The sequence below is a fragment of the Pinus tabuliformis genome, chromosome X, assembly GCF_031772625.1.
Source record: "Pinus tabuliformis cultivar Carrire ecotype Pingquan chromosome X, CPIR1, whole genome shotgun sequence".
Classification (NCBI taxonomy): Eukaryota; Viridiplantae; Streptophyta; class Pinopsida; order Pinales; family Pinaceae; genus Pinus; species Pinus tabuliformis.
In genome coordinates this window covers 1,418,150,630-1,418,174,100 of record NC_142308.1, presented here as the reverse complement: position 1 = coordinate 1,418,174,100, position 23,471 = coordinate 1,418,150,630, and the positions used below count along the sequence as shown (strand labels likewise).

Genomic DNA, 23,471 nt, shown 5'->3' with positions numbered 1-23,471 from the left:
AGTTGCTCATCCATCTGAGTGCCAACTGCCAAGGTTACTCCACACACTGTTCCAAGAAATACGAAGAATGAGGACCCTTGTTGACCGGGGTGAGGAATTTTTCCCCCGGGAAATACCACAGATAACACAGCTCGTTAAAACCTTCTTCCGAAAAAACTAACCCACAGAGACCGTAACCTACCGGCTAAACCTTCTTAACAACATCAATAGCCCATAACCTTTGGGTCCATAAACCATTTCCCCCGCCGTTGCAAATGAACCCACTAGGATGCCCTTCTTGCAACTGTGAAATTATTGAAAAAGACAAAGGATGGAAAACCAGATCTTTAAACTACTGCTAAAAAACAAACCCTTAGGGACCGTAATCACCCGCCTTAACCCTCGTGACATCTACATAAAACGCTTCCCCTGCCGATGTAAAACCAAACCACAAGGAATAAACCCTTCTTGAAACTGCGAAGGTAATGAATAAAGTAAGGAGGGTTTGTTGGTCCCCGCACAAAGAACCGTCGGCCACTTCCTAGGGAAAATAGACAAAAATAGAAGCACACCACCTAGTTCCAAAAGGTTAGATAAATCGACTACAAGCAGCAAGAAGCCTTAAGATCAGTGACCACAACTTACAGAGCAAACAAGTGGTAGTAATCCAGTCCCGCCATCAAAACCCGCAGAGCTCCACCGCTGTGCCATCGTCGTCGTCTTCCATCCTTCATAATTATTAACACATCATAATATATCATGATATATATATTGACTCTAGATATATATGGGAGGGAAGAACAAAGACATAGAGTGCTAGAGGTGGAGAAATATGGGGAGTGACAAGGGGGAGATGGAGATAAACTGAAGGAGAGGGGAGAGGAGGAATGAAGAGAGAGAGAGGGAGAGGAGTGAGAGAGGTAGAGAAGAGTAAGAGAGGGAGACGTAAAGATGGAGGTGGGAGAGAGAGAAGGAGAGAGGGAGGGACATAGTGAGAGGATTGGAGGGCAGAGAGAGAGAGAGAGATGGGGGAAGAGAGAGGGAGGTAGGAGAGAAAGGAAGAGAGAGGAAGGATGAGAGAGAGGACTTGAGAGAGAGGAGGAGAGAGGGAGGGAGATAGTGAGAGGATTGGAGGGAAGAGAGAGAGAGAGAGAGAGATGGGGGAGAGAAAGGGGGGTAGGAGAGAAAGGAAGAGAGAGGGAGGGATAGAGAAATGGATTTGGAGGGGGAGAGAGGGAGGGAAGAAGAAATACATAGAGAGTGAGAAGTGGAGAGAGAGAGAGTGACAAGGGAGAGATGGAGAGAGAGTGTGTATGTTTATGGGTGAGATAAAGAGACATAGAAGGAGAGATGGAGGCAAGGGGGAGAGAAGGAGAGATAAAGAGAAAGGGAGGGATATAGTAACATAGTTGGATAGAGAGAGAGAGGATTGGAGGGCAAAGAGAGAGAGAGAGAGAGAGAGAGAGAGAGAGAGAGAGAGCATGGGGGGGGATAGAAGGAGGCATGATAGAAAGGGAGAGAGAGGAAGGATGAGAGAGAGGAAGAGAGTGATGGGGGGAGAGATAGGATTGTAGGGGAGAGAGAGATAGAGAGAGATGGGGGAAGAAAGAGGAAGGTAGGAGATAAAGGGAGAGAGAGAGAGAAAGATGGGGGAAGAAAGAGGAAGGTAGGAGAGAGAGAGAGAGATGGGGGAAGAGATAGGATTGTAGGGGAGAGAGAGAGATGGGGTAAGAAAGATGAAGATAGGAGCGAAAGGGAGAGAGAGAGAGAGATGGGGGAAGAAATATGAAGATAGGAGCGAAAGGGAGAGAGAGAGAGAGATGGGGGAAGAAAGAAGAAGGTAGGAGCGAAAGGGAGAGAGAGAGAGATGGGGGGAGAAAGAGGAAGGTGGGAGAGAAAGGGAGAGAGAGTAAGAATGAGAGAGAGGACTTGACAGAGAGGAGGAGAGAGGGGGGGAAATAGGATGATAGGGGGAGGAATAGAGATATGGAGTTGGAGGGGGAGAGGGAGGGAAGAAGAAAGACATAGAGAGTGAGAAGTGGAGAGAGAGAGGGAGTGACAAGGGAGAGATGGAGAGAGAGTGTGTATGTTTGGGGGTGAGATAAAGAGACAAAGAAGGAGAGATGGAGGGAAGGAGAGAGAGAAGCATATAGTAATAGAGTTGGAAGGTGAAGAGAGAGAGAGAGAGGGAGGATGTGAGAGAGTGGAGAGAGGTAGGGAAAGAGAGATGGAGATGGAGAGGGAGAGAGAGGGAGAGAGGACAAGAGGAGTGAAGAAAGATAGAAGCGAGGGAGAGGGAGAGAAGGGGAAGAGAGAGAGAGAGAGAGAGAGAGAGGGGAGGAGGCGGGAGTGATAAATAGATATATTGGAGAAAGAAAGTGTATGTTTTGGGGGTGATATATAGAGATCGAGGGAGATAGAGATATAGATGGAAGGTGAAGAGAAAGGAGAGAGAGATGGAGACATGGAGGGAGGGACAAAGAAATTGATAGATACGGAGTGAGAGAGCATTTGTGTTTGGGGGGGTGAGATAAAGAGACAAAGAAGGAGAGATGGAGGGGGGAGAGAGGGAAGAAGATTTATTGCACTAGATGCATTAATTTCAGTGTAGATGGTGATTTCTAATCCTATTTGATTGCTTGCACTAAATGCATTGATTTTAGTGTAGATGCTGTTTTCTAATGATATTTGAGTACTTGCACTAGATGCATTGATTTTAATGTAAATGATTTCTAATCCTATTTGATTGCTTGCACTAAATGCATTGATTTCAATGTAGATGGTGATTTCTAATCCTATTTGATTGCTTGCACTAAATGCATTGATTTCAGTGTAGATGGTGATTTCTAATCCTATTTGATTTCTTGCACTAGATGGATTAATTTCAATGTAGATGTTTATTTCTAATTATATTTGATTGCTTGCACTAGATGCATTGATTTCAATGTAGATGATTTCTAATCTTATTTGATTGCTTGCACTAAATGCATTGATTTTAGTGTAGATGGTGATTTCTAATCATATTTGATTCCTTGCACTAGATGCATTGATTTCAGTGTAGATGTTGGTTTCTAATCTTATTTTCTTACTTGCACTAGATGCATTGATTTGAGTGTAGATGTTGATTTTTAATCCTATTTGATTACTTGCATTAAATGCATTGATTTCAGTGTAGATGTTGTTTTCTAATCCTATTTGATTCCTTGCATTAGATGCATTGATTTCAGTGTATATGTTGATTTCTGATTTGATGTAATTAGATGTATGATGGTATATTAATTTCAAAAGGATTGGATTAATAGTGTGCATTTATTTCAGTGTAAGCACAACAAAATATTGACAATGTACATTGATTTTTGTGTTAATTAATATTTCTTGACAATGTACAAAATGATAGAAAAGAGAGATCCACGCCTTAGAATTTAGGCTCTTCGAGGGGGCAAACTCCTTTACATTACATAAATGAACAATTCTTGGATGATACAAATGAAAATACCTCCTTTCTATATATAGGAGTCTAAGGGGTCATAACATAATCAGAGTCGACATAACAATAATAATGTAAGGGCACAATAATAACAATAGTGGGCTTCTATGTGGCACAATAGTAACAATATGGGCACTACATGGGTACATCAATATAATAAGTGGGTTGTACTAATAACAATAAGGGGTTACACTAGTAGTATAGGGGCCTAACATGCCCCTCTCCTTCAAAAAGCATTGTCCTCAACGCTTGAGTAGTTCTTGAAGCTTCTGTATAAAATTCTTGTCCTCCCATGTGGAATCTTCAGTGGGTAAGTTCTTCCACTTGATGAGATACTCTGAAATTGATCGATTTCGTAGCTATCGGGTTCTTGTTTCTGTGACTGCTCCAGGTTCCAATATGATTTTTCCTTCCTCTTCAATTTCCGGCAATATTGTTTGAATTGGGATCTTTTGCAACTTTTGAATAAGTGGCCATACTTCTTCGTCCTTCTTCCATTCATCCCTTGCTTCGTTTATCCAATATGGTTGGATATAGAAATAACACAAAACAATGCTTCCACATCCTCATCCTTGAAGAGTCTTCCCATTCGGTAAGGTCGCCATTTTTTAAGTGCATGTAGTATTGCCAACGTTTCCTTCTCATAAATAGCTTGCTTGAGATGTAGCAGTAAAAATACCCAATCACCTACATCAAAACATTTTTTACTACGATGTTGATCTACCCGTTTTTTCGTTTGATTTTGCACTGAAGTGGCGTTATCCTTTAAAAGTTAGAGAACTTGTTGTTGATGCTCGATGTGATCTTTCTCTGCTTGAACCTTTTTCTTCTTGATATGTCCTTCTATATTGATAGTTTGAGGAGTGGTAATTTCTACCAATGAATTACAAGATATGGTTGGATTCATTTCTTCTTTCTCGATGTGATCTTTCACTTCTTGCACCTTTTTCTTCTTGATATGTCCTTCTATCTTGAGAGTTTGAGGAGTGGTAATTCTTGCCAATGCTTTACAAGATATGGTCTGATTCATTTCTTCTTTCTCTGGGGTGGGGTCCTGGCGTATATCCTCTTCTTTTGATGTTTCTTGATCATTTTCTTCCTCCTCTTCATATTCTATGTAAAATAATTTCTTCTCAGCACACTTATGACCTTTAGTGCATTTGCAATCACAATTGTAACAAAGCCCTTTTTCTCTTTTTTCTTCCAATTGTTGTGGTGTAACCCTTGTAGGTTGTGGAAGGCTGGGAGAAACAACACTTCCATCTTTATAGTTGTGAGGGGTATGCTTCCTGGTTTCCATAATTTTGCTTTCCAATATGTCACAAAGCCCTTTTACTCTTTCCAATTGTTGTGGTGTTGCTCTTTGTATCCTCATAATGTGCTATCATTTCCTCCATGAAAATTGACCACGTAACAAGTTGTTTACAAGAACAAAGCCCTTCATATCATAAAAATTGATCCAGTTCTAAATATGAAGATGCAATACATACCTTTTGAAGCAGTGGTACACCATGTAGATCAAAATATTGCTCCATTTGAAGTATCCAACTTACCGGATCCTTGCCATCAAACTTCCTCATCTTGCTTTTTTTATATTTTATTTTAGGAGCTCGATCTTGAAATGACTGTAACTCTGTACTTTCAGATCTTTAAGTTCTGAAATTGTGACTTGTAGTAGCCCTCTGTGTCCTCTTTCCAATGTCACCAATCTGATCCAAATTGGATTCTCCAAGGAAGAGTTATGCACAATCTCCCAAGATGACTTGATTATAGACTAGTTCAGTAGAGTGAACTTGTACGACGTGCCACGAGTCACTGTTTCGACCTTTGGATCTGAAAAAGATACACAAGAAACTACAGTCCGTTCTCTTTCTGTACCTTCTTACAAAATTTCAATCCGATGCTTAGAGAGAAAGTTATGACGATTTTCCCCAGGTCACCTGTTTGGACTGTAATTCAGGAGTATGCAAAAAGACCAACTTCCTCAGATCATATCTCGGAAATATAGTGCGAAAAGCTCTGAAATTCAGACCCGAGATTCAACGCGATTTCTTCTCAAATGGGTTTTTTTTTAAGCTTCTGAAACATCACTAAAAAAAAGGTTATAGCGAAAATGGCACGATGACCTGTTTGGAGCAGCGAAATCCTAGAATCCAAAGCTCTGATACCAAATGTTATGAAACCCGCTCAAGAAAAGATAGAAAAGATAGATCAACGCCTTAGAATTTAGCCTCTTCGAGGGGGCAACCTCCTTTACATTACATAAATGAACAATTCTTGGATGATACAAATGAAAATACCTCCTTTCTATATATAGGAGTCTAAGGGGTCATAACATAATTAGAGCCGACATAACAATAATAATGTAAGGGCACAATAATAACAATAGTGAGCTTCTATGTGGCACAATAGTAACAATATGGGCACTACATGGGTACATCAATATAATAAGTGGGTTGTACTAATAATAATAAGGGGTTACACTAGTAGTATAGGGGCCTAACAAAATATTTAATTTTCCATGTCAAGTAACATAATTTTAATTGAAATAAAAAAAAAAAACCTTTTATATTTTTAAGTTCGGGTATGAGCGAGATATGTAATTATTTCATATTGCAATGTACACCTTGAGTAAATATGAATAAAATATTTGAGGGAGTTGTTGCCACTTAAAGTTACATTTAAAAATATAAAATAATATTTACATTAACAAATTAAAAAACACCCATCTTAGATCTACCAAGATATGAGGAATCAAATCTCTTGAGGTATAAACCTTTCTTCAAGTTTTGCACTCAAAAAGTGGTTTGCATCTTGGGAAGTTTGATTCCTCTGAGGTTTGGTAGATTTAGAATTAAGATGGATCTATGCTAGTTTAGGTGACTCATCCAATAGTTTGAGGTTGGAGGCATTTGTGCTTGGGAGTAAGATGAGATTTAATTATCATTTATAATTGGTGATTTAACTTTTTAGATCAAATATAGAGAATTTGTAATGGTTATTTTTTTTTAATCATCTTTATAGAGTCTTAATCTAAACTAAGGGGCATGTCCTTTAATTATAGTATATATATTTGGTTAAAGATTTATACCTATAAATTTGATGGTGTATATGGATTTGTAGATTACTATTAACATTGTTGTGTAAATGGGTATATATTCTTTATCAATTAATCAATCATGAAGGAGTTTAGTTATTCAAATTTTCACGGAGAAACATTTTGTAGAGAAGAAACTATTCTTGGTTAAATTGGTGTTAGCGAGGAACTCTGAAAATAATGGGCAATAATATTTGCTTGTGAATTGGATATCTTGTTATTGTTCTATGCCAAGGTTGTTGTTTCTTTTGACTTTTCTTGGTTAGTAAGGGTTTGTAATTAATAATTGCATGTTTTTTTAAACCATGGGAATCAATAACTCATTGGAGTGATTTAGTCTAGATTTAGGATCAAATCTATGGGTTGTCACTATAACTCATGAGTATATCCAACAATACACAAGTCAGAAATAACAATAACTTGTGACTTAATAAGGGCTGAGGTGTCTTGAGGCACATCATAATGGACCTCTATCCTAAGGGGTGTCTATCGTTCTAGCCTTATCACAATAGTCCAACATGTCACTTGTGGGAATTGCACTTGCATGGAGTGGAGAACAAACAATCCATCCAACCACTCAAGCTATGAACCTACAATGATCTCATCACACTATGACTCTCAACTCACAGGTGGTTTTACAAATGGTGACTCTATTACTAAGTAGAAAATTCCCCAGAAGTAATCACTACTATACAATGTTTGTATTGTGTATATATTTTATAGTTGACGTAATTTACCTTATAGGTCTATTTATGCAATTGTGTATTTTTTTTAATATTTTGGAATGCATCCAATTAACATAATGTCATGATTTTCCCATCATAGGAATATTACAATGGAATGTAGTGGAATTATAATCCTCAAAATCACGCCTTGAAAATCTGCCACTTGAGGAAATCTACTCTCCCCATTGACCAAGGCTCGCCTTCACCCCACTCACCTTCACCCCACTTTATATAGATGTTACTTATGTAAGAATAATAACTTCAATACATAATGGAATGATCCTCAAGAGCTTAAGCACATCTTTAAATTTTTTGAAAAAACATACTTACTTTACCACTCAGCCAAGGCTTTATTAATACATACCACTGTTTAATCATAATTATTTAAATGATCCATACTTATTAGGATTTAGATTTATAAACCAAGACTTTATTAATACATATAATTATGTAAATGACCCTTACTTATTATGATTTAAATTTATAAATATATATATAAGAATTATGAGTTTAATAATAAATTTAATTTTTATATAAAAAACAAATTTGTTATATTTCTATTTTAATATTAAAAAATTTAAACAAAAATAAATTTAAATTTATATGTTTTATAATAAAAGTTAATTTAAAAAATATAATTTTAAATATTACTAAATGATATATTAAATTAATAAAAAATATTATTTTTCAATATATATTTAAATATTTATTAAAAATATATATTAATTATTATAAATTTATTTATATTTAATTATTGTCAAGTTGTCTGAATTTCCAGGCTTGACTTGTGGGTTGAGGAGTTGAGACAGGGACATTTATACAGTCAAAGTCACCTAAAAATTACATCGAAATCGTCAAAACCATCGAGAATTGAACCAAACCTAAACCACACCAACTTTTAATTGACTAAATTTTTTAATATGTACTCCTCCTCTTAACACAAAACACAATCACCCCCATAAAATTTGAACCTAAATCACATTAGTGAGAAAGCCATCATCAACTTATTGCGCTAATAAAACTAGACATATTTAATTATATTTTCATTGCACCATTAAATAATTTTATACATAATAACGCACCATCATCAAACGCAACATCCCACTTCTTAATAAATGATAAATGCTTTGAAATCTACAGGGGAATCATCGGTACTAAAAAAAATTCACTTCTATATTATCCAAGTGGGATGGCCACTTACGTAGTCAAAGTATCCACGTAGAATGCCTACGTAAGCACTCAAAATCTCCACGTAAAATGGCCACGTAAGCATTCGAAATGCCCACAATACCCAAAGGCATAGGTAGTGAGGGCTATAGACAAAGATCTGTAATCGTAAGGTTCGGGCAAGCGTAAAATTTGTCATGGTATTTGTAGCAACCACATCAGACAGTGTGATAGCAGCAACTAGTAGATTTGTATGGCGAGATCTAGCGTCGTCGAGGCGACGACATAAGTAGATCTGCGGACAATTCTCAATTTCCGGACCAATTCAGCCATGGGGTGCACATTTTCTGGCTTTAATCTTTTGTACGATGCTGTCAATGGTGGAGGGGACGTGTGGATCAACGAAAGAAGGTTCAAAATAATAAGGCAACTCGGAGAGGGAGGGTTTGCTTACGTTTATTTGGTTAAAGAGCAGTCCGGCCTCAGCCCTGGCAAGAAGCCTAAAGACACGTCTCACTTCTCTGGTCAGTCTCGGTAAATTTCACGAATCAGCTTTAATTTGCCTTCGAATTCTTCTGGATCTGCTAAAATTAAAGGTTATACAGACACCACCATAAGAGTTTGGGCATGTGTACCTATATTTAAGGACATGGTTTAAATCCAAGGATACAGTGTGATGTCCCAGTAATTAATTTTTGAATGCTAAAAAGTAGGGTCAATTATTCTGTGTAATATTATAATCAGTGATTCAAGCTCACTTCCTGTTCGGAGTTGTTGCTGAAGTTTCTGTTATTACAACAATCTGTGGGAATGGGTATTTATGATAGTTTCAGGATTACCCTGAATTTTTTGAACGGTGTTTGTATAAAGATTGTTGACGATGCCAATAACAGCTGTCCCTTTTGTACGGCTAAGCTCAAGTGGCAACTTTACATTTATGATCTAGGGCATTTTTCTCACTGGGTCAACCCATGACAAGCAGATCGTGGTGGCTGCTTAAGCTGTTTGTTTTTTTTTTTAAAGAAAATTCTCTGTATTACAGCCAAGTTTCATATTAATAATTAAGGAATCTACTATCTCTTTAAACTTTATGGAAAGAAGGAAATAAATTATTTTAACGTCCACGAGGCTAAAGATAGCCTATGGGACAGATTGTTTCTTTATCTGCTTGATGTATTAGGCCCTTTTTCTATTCAGCCTTTTTTCTGTGAAGCTTCAAAATAACTGCTCCAGCTTCTCGACAAACCCCTTGCTAAATAGATTATCCCAAGAGCTAGCTGCCAGTGTACCTGCATAACTTTCCCTGTTGTCTTCGAAGGCCTCACATTCTAAAATGAAATGTTTTTCTGTTTCCACTTTTCCGGAAGAACAAAAAAATGCATACACTTTCCTCCCACACTTCCTTTGGCCTTTTCCAGCGCCCTGTTTTATAACAGAGTTGATGAGAATTAGTCCTTAACTGAGCAATAAGAATTTTGCCTCTCCAAGAGATATTGACCTCTATGTATGCTTATGCTTTTGGTTGATGACTATGAGTGAGATTAAACAATTCAATATAGTAATTTTCTTTCTTCCTAGCATCCCAAGTACGCTTTTGGAACTTTTCCATAACAAAAGCTTTTATCGCGCTTTTATCTCTCTGCTGTTTATGGGACACGGGTTCAAGCAAATACACCATTTACTAAACCATTTGTTATTTTGCTGCATCCAAGTTTTTTTTCTCTTTCACAATCTATCATTAAAGACAACATTAGCCCATCTACTCTATTCCATTTGCTCAATTTTTTTTATGGAACCTGGCTCTTTTATGGAACTAAACATGCCACATTTCAGGTCACTTATTCTGTGTAATATTATAACGAGTGACTCGAGCTCACTTTTTGTTCAGATTTGTTGCTGAAGTTTCTGTTAACAATAATCTGGGGAATTGGGTTCTTGTGATAGTCTCTGGATTAGCCTGGATTCTTTGAGCAATGTTTTTGTAAAAAATGTTGTCGATGTCATTGACAGCTAGTACTTTTGTACGACTAAGCCCAAATGGCAACTTGATCTAGGGCAGTTTTATTATGGGTCCACCCATGACAAACAGATCGTGGTGGCTGCTTAAGCTGCCCGCGCTTTTTTTAATAAAATTGTCCTAGCGACCAAGTTTCTTATTAATAATTAAGGAAAATATGATCCCTGTAGACTTTACAAGTGCAGAGCACCCAGAAACTGGTTCTGTTATGGAACTAAACATGCTGCATTTGGTGGTGAATTGAAAAGTACGTCATATATTTACAGTTTTTTTAAACAGCAGTACAAAAAGTGGAAGGTTATATACATTGGACATAACAATCTCTTCCTTAAAGCTACTAAAGCCGAATCAAATCAGAATAGTCTGTTTGATCCAAAGATTAGGCATCTTTGACAAACGAAGTGCCCTTAGCCAAGAGCTGATCGTGTACCTCATCCCTCCAATAGAACAAAAGGTTGACAAAGGGGTGGCCTCATGATAAAAAACATACTTACATCTGATTTTCCATAGAATGAATAAGGTCGTGATCCACAAGCAATGACATATCCCACAGAATGCAGTACAAACTAGAGAATGACAATCTCCAAACAATGTTGAATGCTAGTGAATCCTGCCCAGAAGCATTATTGAATACTAATCATCAACATAATTCCAGCAATGTTTGGCAAACTGAAACTCCCAGAAAATATGCTTCATTGTTTCCGAGCAATGGTAGACATGACAAAGGTCATCGGAAAAATCCACTCTTTGCCAATTGGGCATTGGATGGAATCCCTTGGTAGATACTCACCAAGAAAAGTTCCTCAGCAGAAAGCTGAACAGAGCAGACACCGTGAAGTCTATTGTAAAGTTTTGTAGATGTTCTATGCTAAGAGCAATTTCACTTTTCTCACAGCAATCATACAAGTAGTTAAGCAAAATGCAGATAGAACATATAAGCAGATCTTACAGAAGACAAATCAGAAACAGAAAAAATGTGAGTATTCGTTTCGGCGGTCAACAGGATGCTTCAACCAACAAAGTCTCCTTTGGTCAGCCAGCCCAGATGTGTCACAAGATCCCTCCAACTAGTAGATGAGTCAACCCAAGTCAATTCTACAAAAAGTCAACGCTGTCCTGAAAAGTCAACGCAGGGGCAAAACGGTCAACCCTTTGACCTCGATTTTTGTGCCAGATAGTACGGCCTTCAAAAATCGAACTTTCCACCAATTTTCAGCTTGATTGGACCAAGCGTTGACCAAAGTCAACGCTGGTCAAACTTTCTGCGAAACCCTAGCAGCAGAAACCCTAGCAGCAGAAAATCCGTACGGTCTGTCCTCTTCGTCCTTCCCACATGTGGCTGAAATTCGTCCTCTAGGTAGCGTACTCTCTATAAGATGAGAGAGGAAGATGTGAGTTGAGTTATGATTAAATTCTCTCCAACTTTTCCTGTATATATATCCATCAATGAGGGGTGTGTGACACATCTGTTGGGCATGTGAGCCTACATTACAAAACTGGCTGACCTTGCACATATAATTTATTAAGAATAATAAATTCACAATATAAGTTCTGCTCATCGGATTAAGACTATTTTTATATGGATTTTACACCTCTCAGAAAGAGGAATCCAACAAAAATATTAGCCTCTTAATCTGAGCATCAGAACATGGAGTTTGGACCTAGTTGTCCAAATTTAACACTCCCTCTCAACTAGGGAGAACTCCATTTATTAGTGCAATCAACATCGTGAGTCATCCCGCCGAAACTTGCTTTGCTGGCTTCTTTATTTCAGAACAGAAGTGGGTCAGTCACAAAGACATCATTCCCCGACTGACATAGTCAGTCCAGAGGTCCCAGACCTCACAAAGCTTGATCCCAGATCAAGTGGTTGGACCATGCCATCCTAGATAGAGAGTACGGCAATCTCTGATGCGTCCATCAGTCTTTGCTAATAGTCTCTAACTTTTCCACACCTCATTGGCCAAATGAGAGGTACTTCCCATGAGCCCTGAACTCAATGGGTAAGATGCATACGGGGCACAGATAAATGAGTGGCGAACCAGCTCAATAATCACAAGGGTGGGGCAAAAGCATTATGAGTGCTTATAGCTCCGAGAAGCTATCCCCAAAGCCCCCCAGAGCTCCCAGAGCTCATCGTCCAACAGGACCCACATCATAGGGTCTTTCCACGACACCAAGACTCTCACGGAAGGTTAGGAACTTGACCTTCCCCAGGGGCTTAGTGAGAATATCCGCGACCTGCTCATCAGTTCCTATATGATCGAGCCTTACGGCGCCTCGCTGTACCATATCCCGGATAAAGTGGTACCTGATATCAATATGCTTGGATCGGTCGTGGAACACAGGATTCTCAGTCATACGAATCCCACTCTGATTATCACAGAGTATCACAGTGGTATCTAGCACATGTTGGAACAGCTCACTAAAGAGCTTCCTCAACCAAACTGCTTCACAACAGGCCATACTAGCAGCAATGTATTCGGCCTCCGTGGTGCTCAAAGCCACCGACTTCTGCTTCCTGCTCATCCATGAGATCGAAGCAGAACCAAGATTGAAACAGCATCCAGATGTGCTCTTACGATCCACCACACTGCCAGCCCAATCGGCATCAGTATATCCACGGAGTATCACACTCCCGGCAGTGTATCTCAGCCCATGGTTTATCGTGCCCCGAAGATATCTCAAAAGATTCTTGGCACCAACCCAGTGAAAATGATGAGGCTCAACCATCTGTTGACTCAAAGTATTCACTGCAAAACATATGTCCGGACGAGTGTTCACTAAGAACATCAAAGCTCCTATGAGTTGACGATACTCAGTAGGATTGGCCAAGATAGGCCCTGCAGCGCTGCCACTCAACTTCTTAAAGTTGAGTTCCATTGGTGTCGACACGGACTTACAGTCCACCATCCCAAATCTTTCCAGAAGCTTCACAATATATTTTCCTTGAGAAAGGAAAATCTCTCCAGGTCTCTGCCAGACCTCCAGGCCTAGGAAATAGTGCATCAGTCCTAGGTCTTTCATCTCGAACTCAGCAGCAAGCTCCCTCTTACATTGATGAATGAGAGGGTCATCACCTGTCAGGAAGAGGTCGTCCACATACAGCACTAGAATGAGAGGCTTTCCTTCCACAACCTTAAAGTAAAGGTTTGGATCAGCATTGCTTCGAGTGAAGCCCAGCTTCATCAAGTAACTATCCATCCTCTCATACCAAGCTCTGGGTGCTTGCTTTAATCCATAGAGGGCTTTCTTCAACCTGCAGACATAAGTGTCTCGATCTTGAACTTCAAATCCCAGAGGTTGTTCTACATACACCTCTTCCTTTATTGCACCATGCAGAAAAGCGGTCTTGACATCCATCTGATGAAGACTCCATCCTTGCGTAGCAGCAAGGGCTATGATGGATCGGATGGTGGTATATCGTGCCACAGGTGCAAATATATCGTCATAGTCAATTCCTTCCTTTTGAGAGAAGCCACGGGCAACAAATCTTGCCTTAAACATTTCAGCACTCCCATCAGGTCCATGTTTAATCTTGTAGAGCCATTTAGAGGTGACAACAGATTTGTCCTTCGGTCTCGGGACCACATCCCAGACATCATTCTTCATAATAGCCTCATATTCTTCATGCATAGCATCCTTCCAGACTTGATGCTTGATGGCTTCCTCAAAAGATCCAGGTTCAGATTTATAATAGAACTCATGGCAGCTAGATACCCTTGGTATCTACACGGCTTCTTGCTTTCTCGGAATGTCCCCCTTGGGGCAGCATGACCCTTAGCATCTTCGAGGGTGTCCCTAAGCCATGATGGCCTCTTTCCTAGAGAAGGGGAAGGATCAATAGGGTCCATAGGCCCTTCAACATCAGGCATAGTCTCATCCTGGGGTTCTTCCAGATTTCCAGGTCTTTCTTCATGATTTTCTTCAGATCTAGGAAGATCTACTACTTTCTTCAGGGAAGCATCTTCGTCAAAAGTGACATCATGGCTTATCTCTACTTCCCTTTGACCAGGTACATAGACTCTATATGCCTTAGAAGTCTCACTGTAGCCCACAAACATTCCTTTCTTTCCAGTAGCATCCAGCTTACTTCTCTTTTCTTTCGGCACATGAAAATAGACAGGACATCCAAAAATTATAAAATGTGAGACATCAGGTTTCTTACCAGAGAAAACCTCTTCGGGAGTTTTGGAGTCCAAAGCGGAATGAGGGCATCGGTTTTGAATGTACACAGCAGTATTTGCAGCTTCTCCCCACAGAAACTTTGGTAGACCCTGGTCACATAGCATGGCACGGGCAGCTTCCACAATAGTCCTATTCTTGCGTTCAGCAACACCATTCTGCTCGGGAGTATATGCAGTGGTAGACTCCCTCTTAATGCCAGCTTCTCTGCAAAAGTCTTTGAACTCATTTGACTCATATTCAGTGCCATTGTCAGTCCTCAAAATTTTGATCTTCTTTCCGGTCATATTTTCCACCAAGGCTTTGAAGGTACGGAACCACATGAAAGCCTCATCCTTCTTCTTCAAGAAGTATATCCAGGTTTTGCGAGAGAAGTCATCAGTAAATGTCATATAGTAAGAATATCCCCCCAGGGATGTTACAGGCAACATACCGGAAAGATCAGAATGGACCAGTTGCAATATCTCAGATGTCTTTGTGACACTTGAGGGGAAAGGTCCCCTTGTATGTTTTCCTTCAGCACAACCCTTACATACACCTTCATGATTATTTCCAAAATCAGGCATCCCTGTCACCACCTTCCTTGCTTCGGGAAGAGCCTTGTAATGAAGGTGTCCAAATCTTCGGTGCCATAGTTCGGTTTGACGGATAGTATCACAAGTCATAGCTCCCAACGGACTCCCTCCAACATGGTAGAGTGTACCAACTCTAAAACCAATTGAGATAGCTTCCTTGAAGCTCTTCTTCCACATGAGTACCTTTCCATCAGAGAAAGTTACATTGAATCCTTTGTCTTCCATGGCAGATACAGACACAAGGTTCTTCTTCAATTTGGGTACATAGAGTACATCTTGTAGACGGAGGACTTGTCCTTGAGACAAGTGGAGGGTCACAGTCCCGGTCCCTTTCACAGGATAAGAGGCATTATCCCCAAGGATAATTTCTAGATTAGTATCCCTTTCAACCATGTCAGAAAGTGCTTCCTTGAATCCGGTGATGTGTCTTGAGGCACCACTATCGATTAGCCAGACATCCATAGTGTCGGGCGGAGATGCAGCTGAGAGAGCAGATATTAGAATATACTCATTTCTTTTATCAACAACATTAGACTCCTCATACCTGGTATTTCTGGTCCTTTTAGAAGGTGGATTGTTTCCTTCAAAGTGAACCTTCCTCTTTCCTTTGGATTTGTCATTTCTTCGATTCCCATTCCTTCGGTTGTTGTTGTTGTCATCACTATCGGGAGAATTCTTCTTTCGGGAATGAGCAACATAGGCAGCATTTCTTTCATTATCAAATTCCTTCATCCTTGTTTCTTCTTGCATACATCTAGACAGAAGCTCATCAAAGTTAGGGATGGTATTATTGTTGAGAATGGTAGTTGTGAATACTTGCCATTCATATGAAAGTCCTCCAAGTGCGGTGAGAACCATCTCATGATCAGCTATTGTCTCCCCAATAGCTAGCAGATTGTTCCTGGTTTCGGTCAACTTCATAAAGAAAGTTTGAATAGACTCGTCTCGACCCTTCTTCATATTCTTCAACTTGTTCTTGAGGAATAGTACTTGGTTCACATTGTTTACTCGGAACATAAGTATCAGCTTGTCATACATCTCCTTGGATGTGCCTAGTTCAGATATGTAGGCAACCAGACTCTTATTTATGGATTCCCTGATCAGCAGCTTTGCTCTGATTTCTCCCTTCTTATACTTGGATCTAACAGCAGCAGAGGCATTTGATGGGGGGTCTTGAATCTTCCCTGTCACATGATCTAGGAGATCATGATCTTCCAATTTGAGATCTAATAACATCTTCCAGGCATGGAAGTCATCACTTCTAGTCAGCTTGTCATTCTCCCTGAATTCAAGCTTAGTGGAATCCATTTCCTTCGATGATGATTGCTATAGATAGAGTTTGTCTTCACCTCAGCTCTGATACCATGTAAAGTTTTGTAGATGTTCTATGCTAAGAGCAATTTCACTTTTCTCACAGCAATCATACAAGTAGTTAAGCAAAATGCAGATAGAACATATAAGCAGATCTTACAGAAGACAAATCAGAAACAGAAAAAATGTGAGTATTCGTTTCGGCGGTCAACAGGATGCTTCAACCAACAAAGTCTCCTTTGGTCAGCCAGCCCAGATGTGTCACAAGATCCCTCCAACTAGTAGATGAGTCAACCCAAGTCAATTCTACAAAAAGTCAACGCTGTCCTGAAAAGTCAACGCAGCAGCAAAACGGTCAACCCTTTGACCTCGATTTTTGTGCCAGATAGTACGGCCTTCAAAAATCGAACTTTCCACCAATTTTCAGCTTGATTGGACCAAGCGTTGACCAAAGTCAACGCTGGTCAAACTTTCTGCGAAACCCTAGCAGCAGAAAATCCGTACGGTCTGTCCTCTTCGTCCTTCCCACATGTGGCTGAAATTCGTCCTCCAGGTAGCGTACTCTCTAAGATGAGAGAGGAAGATGTGAGTTGAGTTATGATTAAATTCTCTCCAACTTTTCCTGTATATATATCCATCAATGAGGGGTGTGTGACACATCTGTTGGGCATGTGAGCCTACATTACAAAACTGGCTGACCTTGCACATATAATTTATTAAGAATAATAAATTCACAATATAAGTTCTGCTCATCGGATTAAGACTATTTTTATATGGATTTTACACCTCTCAGAAAGAGGAATCCAACAAAAATATTAGCCTCTTAATCTGAGCATCAGAACATGGAGTTTGGACCTAGTTGTCCAAATTTAACATCTATGCACCCATCCATCCTTCGAAGTTCGGATCATTAGACAGCTAATGTGCAATAAGGATCAAGGATAACGGATGCCTCTAGTGAAACATTGAGTACAGTTGTCAGGATTCATATTGCAGAAGTGGCCAATCAAAGTTCCACCCCCAATCATCCAAAATAGTCCAAGCATCGTAATAGTCATTTTAAATAACTTAGACTTTGGAATAAGGCCTCTCAGCTAGAAAAAAAGGTCAAGCCCCAGGGGCAAGGAGACCATTTTCCTAAGCAAGAGAATACCACTTTTTCCAGGAGTGAGAGGCAAAAATTAGAATGCCACCCGTCTTTCCCTAAGAAAATGCCCTTCTTGCTCAGCGTGTGAGCTTGATAACAAGGCAGCTCCGCAACAGAAGTACCCTGGACCCTGTAGCTCCAAATAGGAGTCAGGACTGCAAGCTAAATCCCAACTTTCCCTGTTGTCCTCCCAATGCCAATGGAATATACTTGCAATAGTTTTCGAATCTGACCATATATGCTCTTGAAGGCGAGTGAGGCTGACACCTGAAATAAATAGAATGAAGAGATAATATCACATAAATCAAAGACCCGTCTCTACATGTATTATGAATAGACTCGATGCCAGAAAAAGACCTACCAAGGTGCTGAACCTTCAAGACACTGCACAACCCACTTGGGGGCAAGTATACTGCCCCAAGTGACAATGTCAATCAAACCAAGGCCCTCCTCATCCTTGGGCATGGTAAGCACATCCCATGGAACCAATGAAAGAACCCTCTGTCCCCCATACTTAGACCATAAGTATGCCCCCAAAATCTGCTCAAGCCATAGAAATTGGGGCCCATTGGGGAACTGGCAAGAGACATAATAAATATGAGAAGCCTAAAGAATTTGACCAACAATAGTTAGCTTCCCTCCCAAGGGGAGATTTTTTGGGTATTAGACATGGAGCTTGCCCTGAAGCATCCAAAAGGCACAGATCCTACATGGATATTAATGAGAAGCCAACCCCTAAAGGATTAACCTAATGCTAGGCATGACCCAAGGATGAATATAAGACTTGATTCTTATGTCACATAGGGATTTTGGTTGGATAATATGGTGGAATGATGTTATCTCTAGAATTGTTGCCTCTCTACACAAATATGGCAAACAAATTGCTTATATTAGTCATAATTGCAACATTGCAATGCTTAGCGAGCTTGAGGGTCTCATGGAGTAGTTGTAATGGTCCCCTTATGATGGAGAGAAGCAAGTTCGTATTGCAAGGGTGCGCTGTATGCTTTGGATGGATTGCGTTGTTCGACAAGAAGTGCTTAGTTGCGAGCATGGCTCAATTGTCGCAACATTTGGATAACCTACTAAAGCTTTCTTTAAGGCTCTTTCCAAGTTGCCACTTAGGAAGCTAGTGAGAATATTTTGGCCCTAAGAACCTCCATGGGTTGGACCTTCAATTGGGAAGAATCTAAAAGGGAATTTGTAGAGCATTATAAAGGTGTTCCAAATCCAAGGCTTCTATGCAGAGAGGCAGGAAGCTACCCATAAGTGCCTTGATTTGGTTTCTTGTAAACTTATTGAAGAGGCGAGGAGACTATTACTTGCATTGTCTCCAGATGATCTTTCTACAACCTTTCATGAGATGGCTAATGACAAGGTCCTTGGCCTTGATAGAATCCCCTTCAAGTTTTACAAGGCCACTTGGGAGTTTGTTGACTTGGATTTGTTGCATGTTTATCATGAAGTCCTTTGTAGGTTATCTTTGGGTGTGGGGATTAATTGGGGGCTTATCAAATTCATTTCTAGAGTAGGGGACTTAGAGATTGTTACAAATTGGAGACCCATCACTTTGTCGAACATATCATTTAAACTTCTAGCCTAAGCCTTGGCTTTGTGTATTAAGTACATTATCCCCAAGATTGTTCTCCTTGAACATAGTTGATTTATTTAGGGAGATATATTTTAGAAAATATTACTGTAGCATGGGAGGGCTTGGAGTGGGCTGGGTTGATCGTTCATGATGCCTTGTTCATAAAAAAATATCTTAAGAAGGCCTACGACCAAGTAGAGTTGCCCTCATTTTTTGGCATTGCTCTATGCTCTAGGGTTTGGTTCACACTTTATCAATAGTGTTGAAACCCTCTTTGTAGATGCCCGAGCTTGTCTTGCCACTAATAGATGTTCTTCAAGGAAGTCATGATTTTTAGGCTCTCTAGATTGGAGTGCCCCTTAGCCCCAACCCTCTGTGTGTTGGTGGTTGAAGCTCTTGGCTATTTACTTGGCTATATAATGAGTTTGGGTGTAAATTGTGGGATTCCTTTACTAGAAGACACTGAACAATTTTCATTGGTCATTTTGTTGAAGACTCCTTGGACAATCTCAAAATACCAAACTTCCTTAGTTCAAACAATAGAGTGTTTGGACACCTTTTGTGTAGCCTCGGGATTGAGCATTCAATGGGATAAAATGCACTGCTATAGTCAAAGTCGTTGGTCTATGTTGACCTAGTTGGCCTCCCAAAATCGGTCATGCATTCATTTGGGCCAAGTCTTCAATTTTTTGGGCATACCATTTGCTTTCTAGGAGTCCCTTTGGGACCTTTGGGAAGTGTTTGTGCAATGGGTAGAGAAAAAGATAGACAAATTGATCACTAAGCCCTTTGATGGTGGCCAAGTTCCAAATTTGAACCAAATTCCTAGCAATGATTGATATATATTAATCTTGTTGTTAGGTTGCCTCCAAAGCAACATATTAACATTTAGAAAAGGTCCTTTAGGAATTTTCACCGGGCCAAATTTGACAAAGGGAACGGGTTTTATTGAGTAAATTGGAAACTTTATTACACTCCATGAGAGTTTGGTGATTTGGGTATTATTAGAACTAGAATTCAAGCACAAGCACTTTGTGCCAAATGGGTGATTAGAGTTATGGAGGGTAAGGAATCTTTAATAGGTCCTTATAAGTTAATCAATTTAGTAGGGTTTGCCACTTGGAAGGTGTGCATGGTAGGGAGTTTACCTACAATATCTTATGCGTACTTCTCATCTTAAGAGCTCTAATACAAACTCTTTTGCTCATTCCTTCTCATGTTAAGAGTTCTAATACTTTATACTTTCAAAACATTTGGAAGGCATGGGACACCATAAAACCCTTCCTCTCTTGGAAGGAGGTGTGAAAATTCCAAATTGGAGTCCTATTGCAGCAACTAATATTATTTCTCCTAATTGTGAATTAATTAACAATTTCTCTACTATGACAAATATCGAAATAAATACACTACAACCTTCACAAATAAAATTCTGCGGAAAAATAAAATGCTGGAAGCTGAGAAATGCTAGCACACCACATAAAATTTAACACAATTATTTTTGGACAAAAGTCCCCAGAAAAACCCAACTTGGGAAAACCAGTGCAGCAACTGAGGGTTTTATTATTATGCAGCAGTGAGAAATTCTGAGTACAATTGGATGTCGAAATTTGGCAATCCTACAGAGAAAAATACTGGCAAAAATCTAGTGAGGAATTTCCTCACCCCACAGGCAATCCCCGACACAACTTGCCTTCAGAAACTCGAACCTTTGACCCTCTGCGTCAACCTCTGCGTTGCTCCTTACAACCTGCTTGACTTCAAGCTTCTGACTAGTCTCTGATGAAGTCGTTCTACCCTTTGCTGGCTGGAAGAATGCTTCTCCGACACTCTAGGATACCCGGCCTCTGGAACTGAAGACATCTCTCCCTCTCAACAAATCGATCTTGCCTCTAGAGATTGCTGTGTTGCCCCTGCGTCAGCCTCTCTGTGGCTCTTTTACCTCGCTACAAATGCACTTGCTGGATCTAGAATGCCTCCTCCAACCTTACTGTCTTTGCTCCTCTCTCATTGCTTCAATCTCCGACTCTCTCTCCGGTAACTGATTGCTGCTACTCTAGAAATCGATCTGCATAGAAATCGAACTGCTCAAGTATCTCAAGTGATTTCTCCATCACCGCATCGTCCTCCTCTTATAATCCTCTGTTGGAGCACCAACGACCAAGATTAAAACATAATCGATGGCTAGGATCATCTCTGGATCGATCCATGTGAGTTTCTAGATGATTCTCACCTTGAATTAATTAACACTGATTAATGAACCATCTTCCCTAAGTTTAGACTTAGGAGATATTTAAAAACTGGTTAATAATTTAATTAAGGCATCTAGGCGGAATTTCCAGAAACGATTTCTAGGTTTTGGAGATCTCATGTATTCTAGCCTCTCCACCAAATTTCAAGGCTAGAAGACATCCGATGCTGCAAAAACTAACGCTCCCTCTTAGTGAGGAATGTGTTCTAGTGTTGCACACCCTGCCACAACACCCTATCTTTGCATCATCTCTCGTCATGCTGCTGATGTCTGGCTATACTGCCCACCAACCACTGCGCAACTCTGATATACACTGCATCTGTGCTGCTGCTGACACTGTCATACTGCTGCCAACACTGCATTTGCACTGCAACTCCCCCTCATCTATTGTTGCTGCAATTGAAAAGCATCCAAAATACAGAATCAATTGTGATCAGTATAATGCATCTGTCATCCGAGTCTCTAGTTGCTACTAGCCTCTGCACTGTCCACTGAAGATTTTGCGTTGCTGTTGACTCTGCACTATGCCAACTGCATTGTTGCCAACTCTGCACTACTGCCAACTCCGCACTGCGCTCCCCATAATCTAACTGCTACTAGTCTTTGCACTGTCACTTGGGCATCTAACTGCATCAACTGTCACTGATCCATCCTGCTATTGAATACTGTGGGCCCCCGTAGCAAGGTATTGATCTAGCAGGTGGACTCCTCAAGGATCCTGCCCATTTGTAGCTCTCTAGGGCTACAACACCAAATCTCCCCACCCCACTCTTCGTGGTATATCAGTAAACATGGCGACGTCTTCCTCCAGCCTGGAGGACAACTTATTGATTTCTGTTGAAGTTGCCTGCTGGTCCTGCTTCTCCTCCTTGCCCTTCTTCTTGAGAGGAAACTGGGGACCAAGCTCACCACATCTTAAGCACTTGACCTTCGACAAGTCCTTCTTCTTCTTCCTCTGTTCTCCTTGTCCTTGACTAGGACCCTTAGATGCGAGGCCCACATTCTCCTCCTCCTTCACTTGCTTCTGTTTGCTGCTGCTGCCACTAATGGAGCTCTTTAGAAGAGCTTGCCTGAATTCCTCCTATTGCAAGTCAGCCCACATCCTGTCCCACTCTGGTAACTTGTCTCTGCCCAATATACTTTGGAGAATGACCTGCCAGCCCTTAGAGACACTGTTGAGTGCCAATCTCACTAGCTCTGTGGGTTGAGGCACTGCCCCAACAATTGACAACTGGTCTCGGACCTCCTAAATCCTAGTGAAGAAGGGGTCTATGCCTTCCCCTTTCTGCACCCAGATGAGCCTCAGCTTCTCCTCGAGGTACATCTTCCGCTACTTGGAAATACCTTGATATAACGTGGTGAGAGCATCCCACATCTGCTTGGAAGTATCTTTGCCAACTATATGTGAGACTATATGGTCTCGGACTCCATCCAGGATCAACCGCTTCGCCTGCGCCATCTTCTTCCTATACTCTTTCAGCTGATCTGCATCTGTGGGAACTGCCACCACTGCATCAATATGGGCTTTTAGGCCATATTCATCTAGAAGGAAGGACATCCTTGCCTTCTAGATGATGCAATTGGAATCTCCATCCAACCTGTCCTAATCATGAAGCCCAGTAGTGGCCATCTCAACTAACTGTCAAAAACTTCCTCTTTCCTTCTGCTTGGCTGCTGCTTTGCTACTCGCACTCCCTTCTAGAGTAAGAAGATCTGGTCACAACGACTGCCGATCTGCAAGGAAAAATCAAACTTCTTAAGACTAGAAGTTCCATGAGGACAATTTTCCCTCTGTGTGTGCTCTTCTCTCTTCCACCCCGACGCTGGCTCTGCTCTAGCAAACAGTTGCAAAAACCATTGCGTCCAGCTAGAGATATCTGCCCAACGAAAAATATAAGCTGCTCCCTCTGCCTCTGGAATCAATCGATCTGGTGATCAAATT

General features: G+C 40.5%; 1 protein-coding gene across 3 annotated transcripts in view; it reads left to right on the top strand.

Moving 5' to 3' along the window:
- The first annotated feature begins 8,601 nt into the window (after nt 1-8,601).
- Nucleotides 8,602-23,471, top strand: part of PK3 (serine/threonine protein kinase 3) — a 204,477-nt gene continuing 189,607 nt past the window's right edge. For all 3 annotated transcript variants that reach the window (XM_089447815.1, XM_089447813.1, XM_089447814.1), the window contains exon 1: nt 8,602-8,979. In XM_089447815.1, coding sequence (XP_089303941.1) covers nt 8,787-8,979 — 193 coding nt within the window. In that variant the 5' untranslated portion in view covers nt 8,602-8,786. The remainder of the gene's footprint in view (nt 8,980-23,471) is intronic.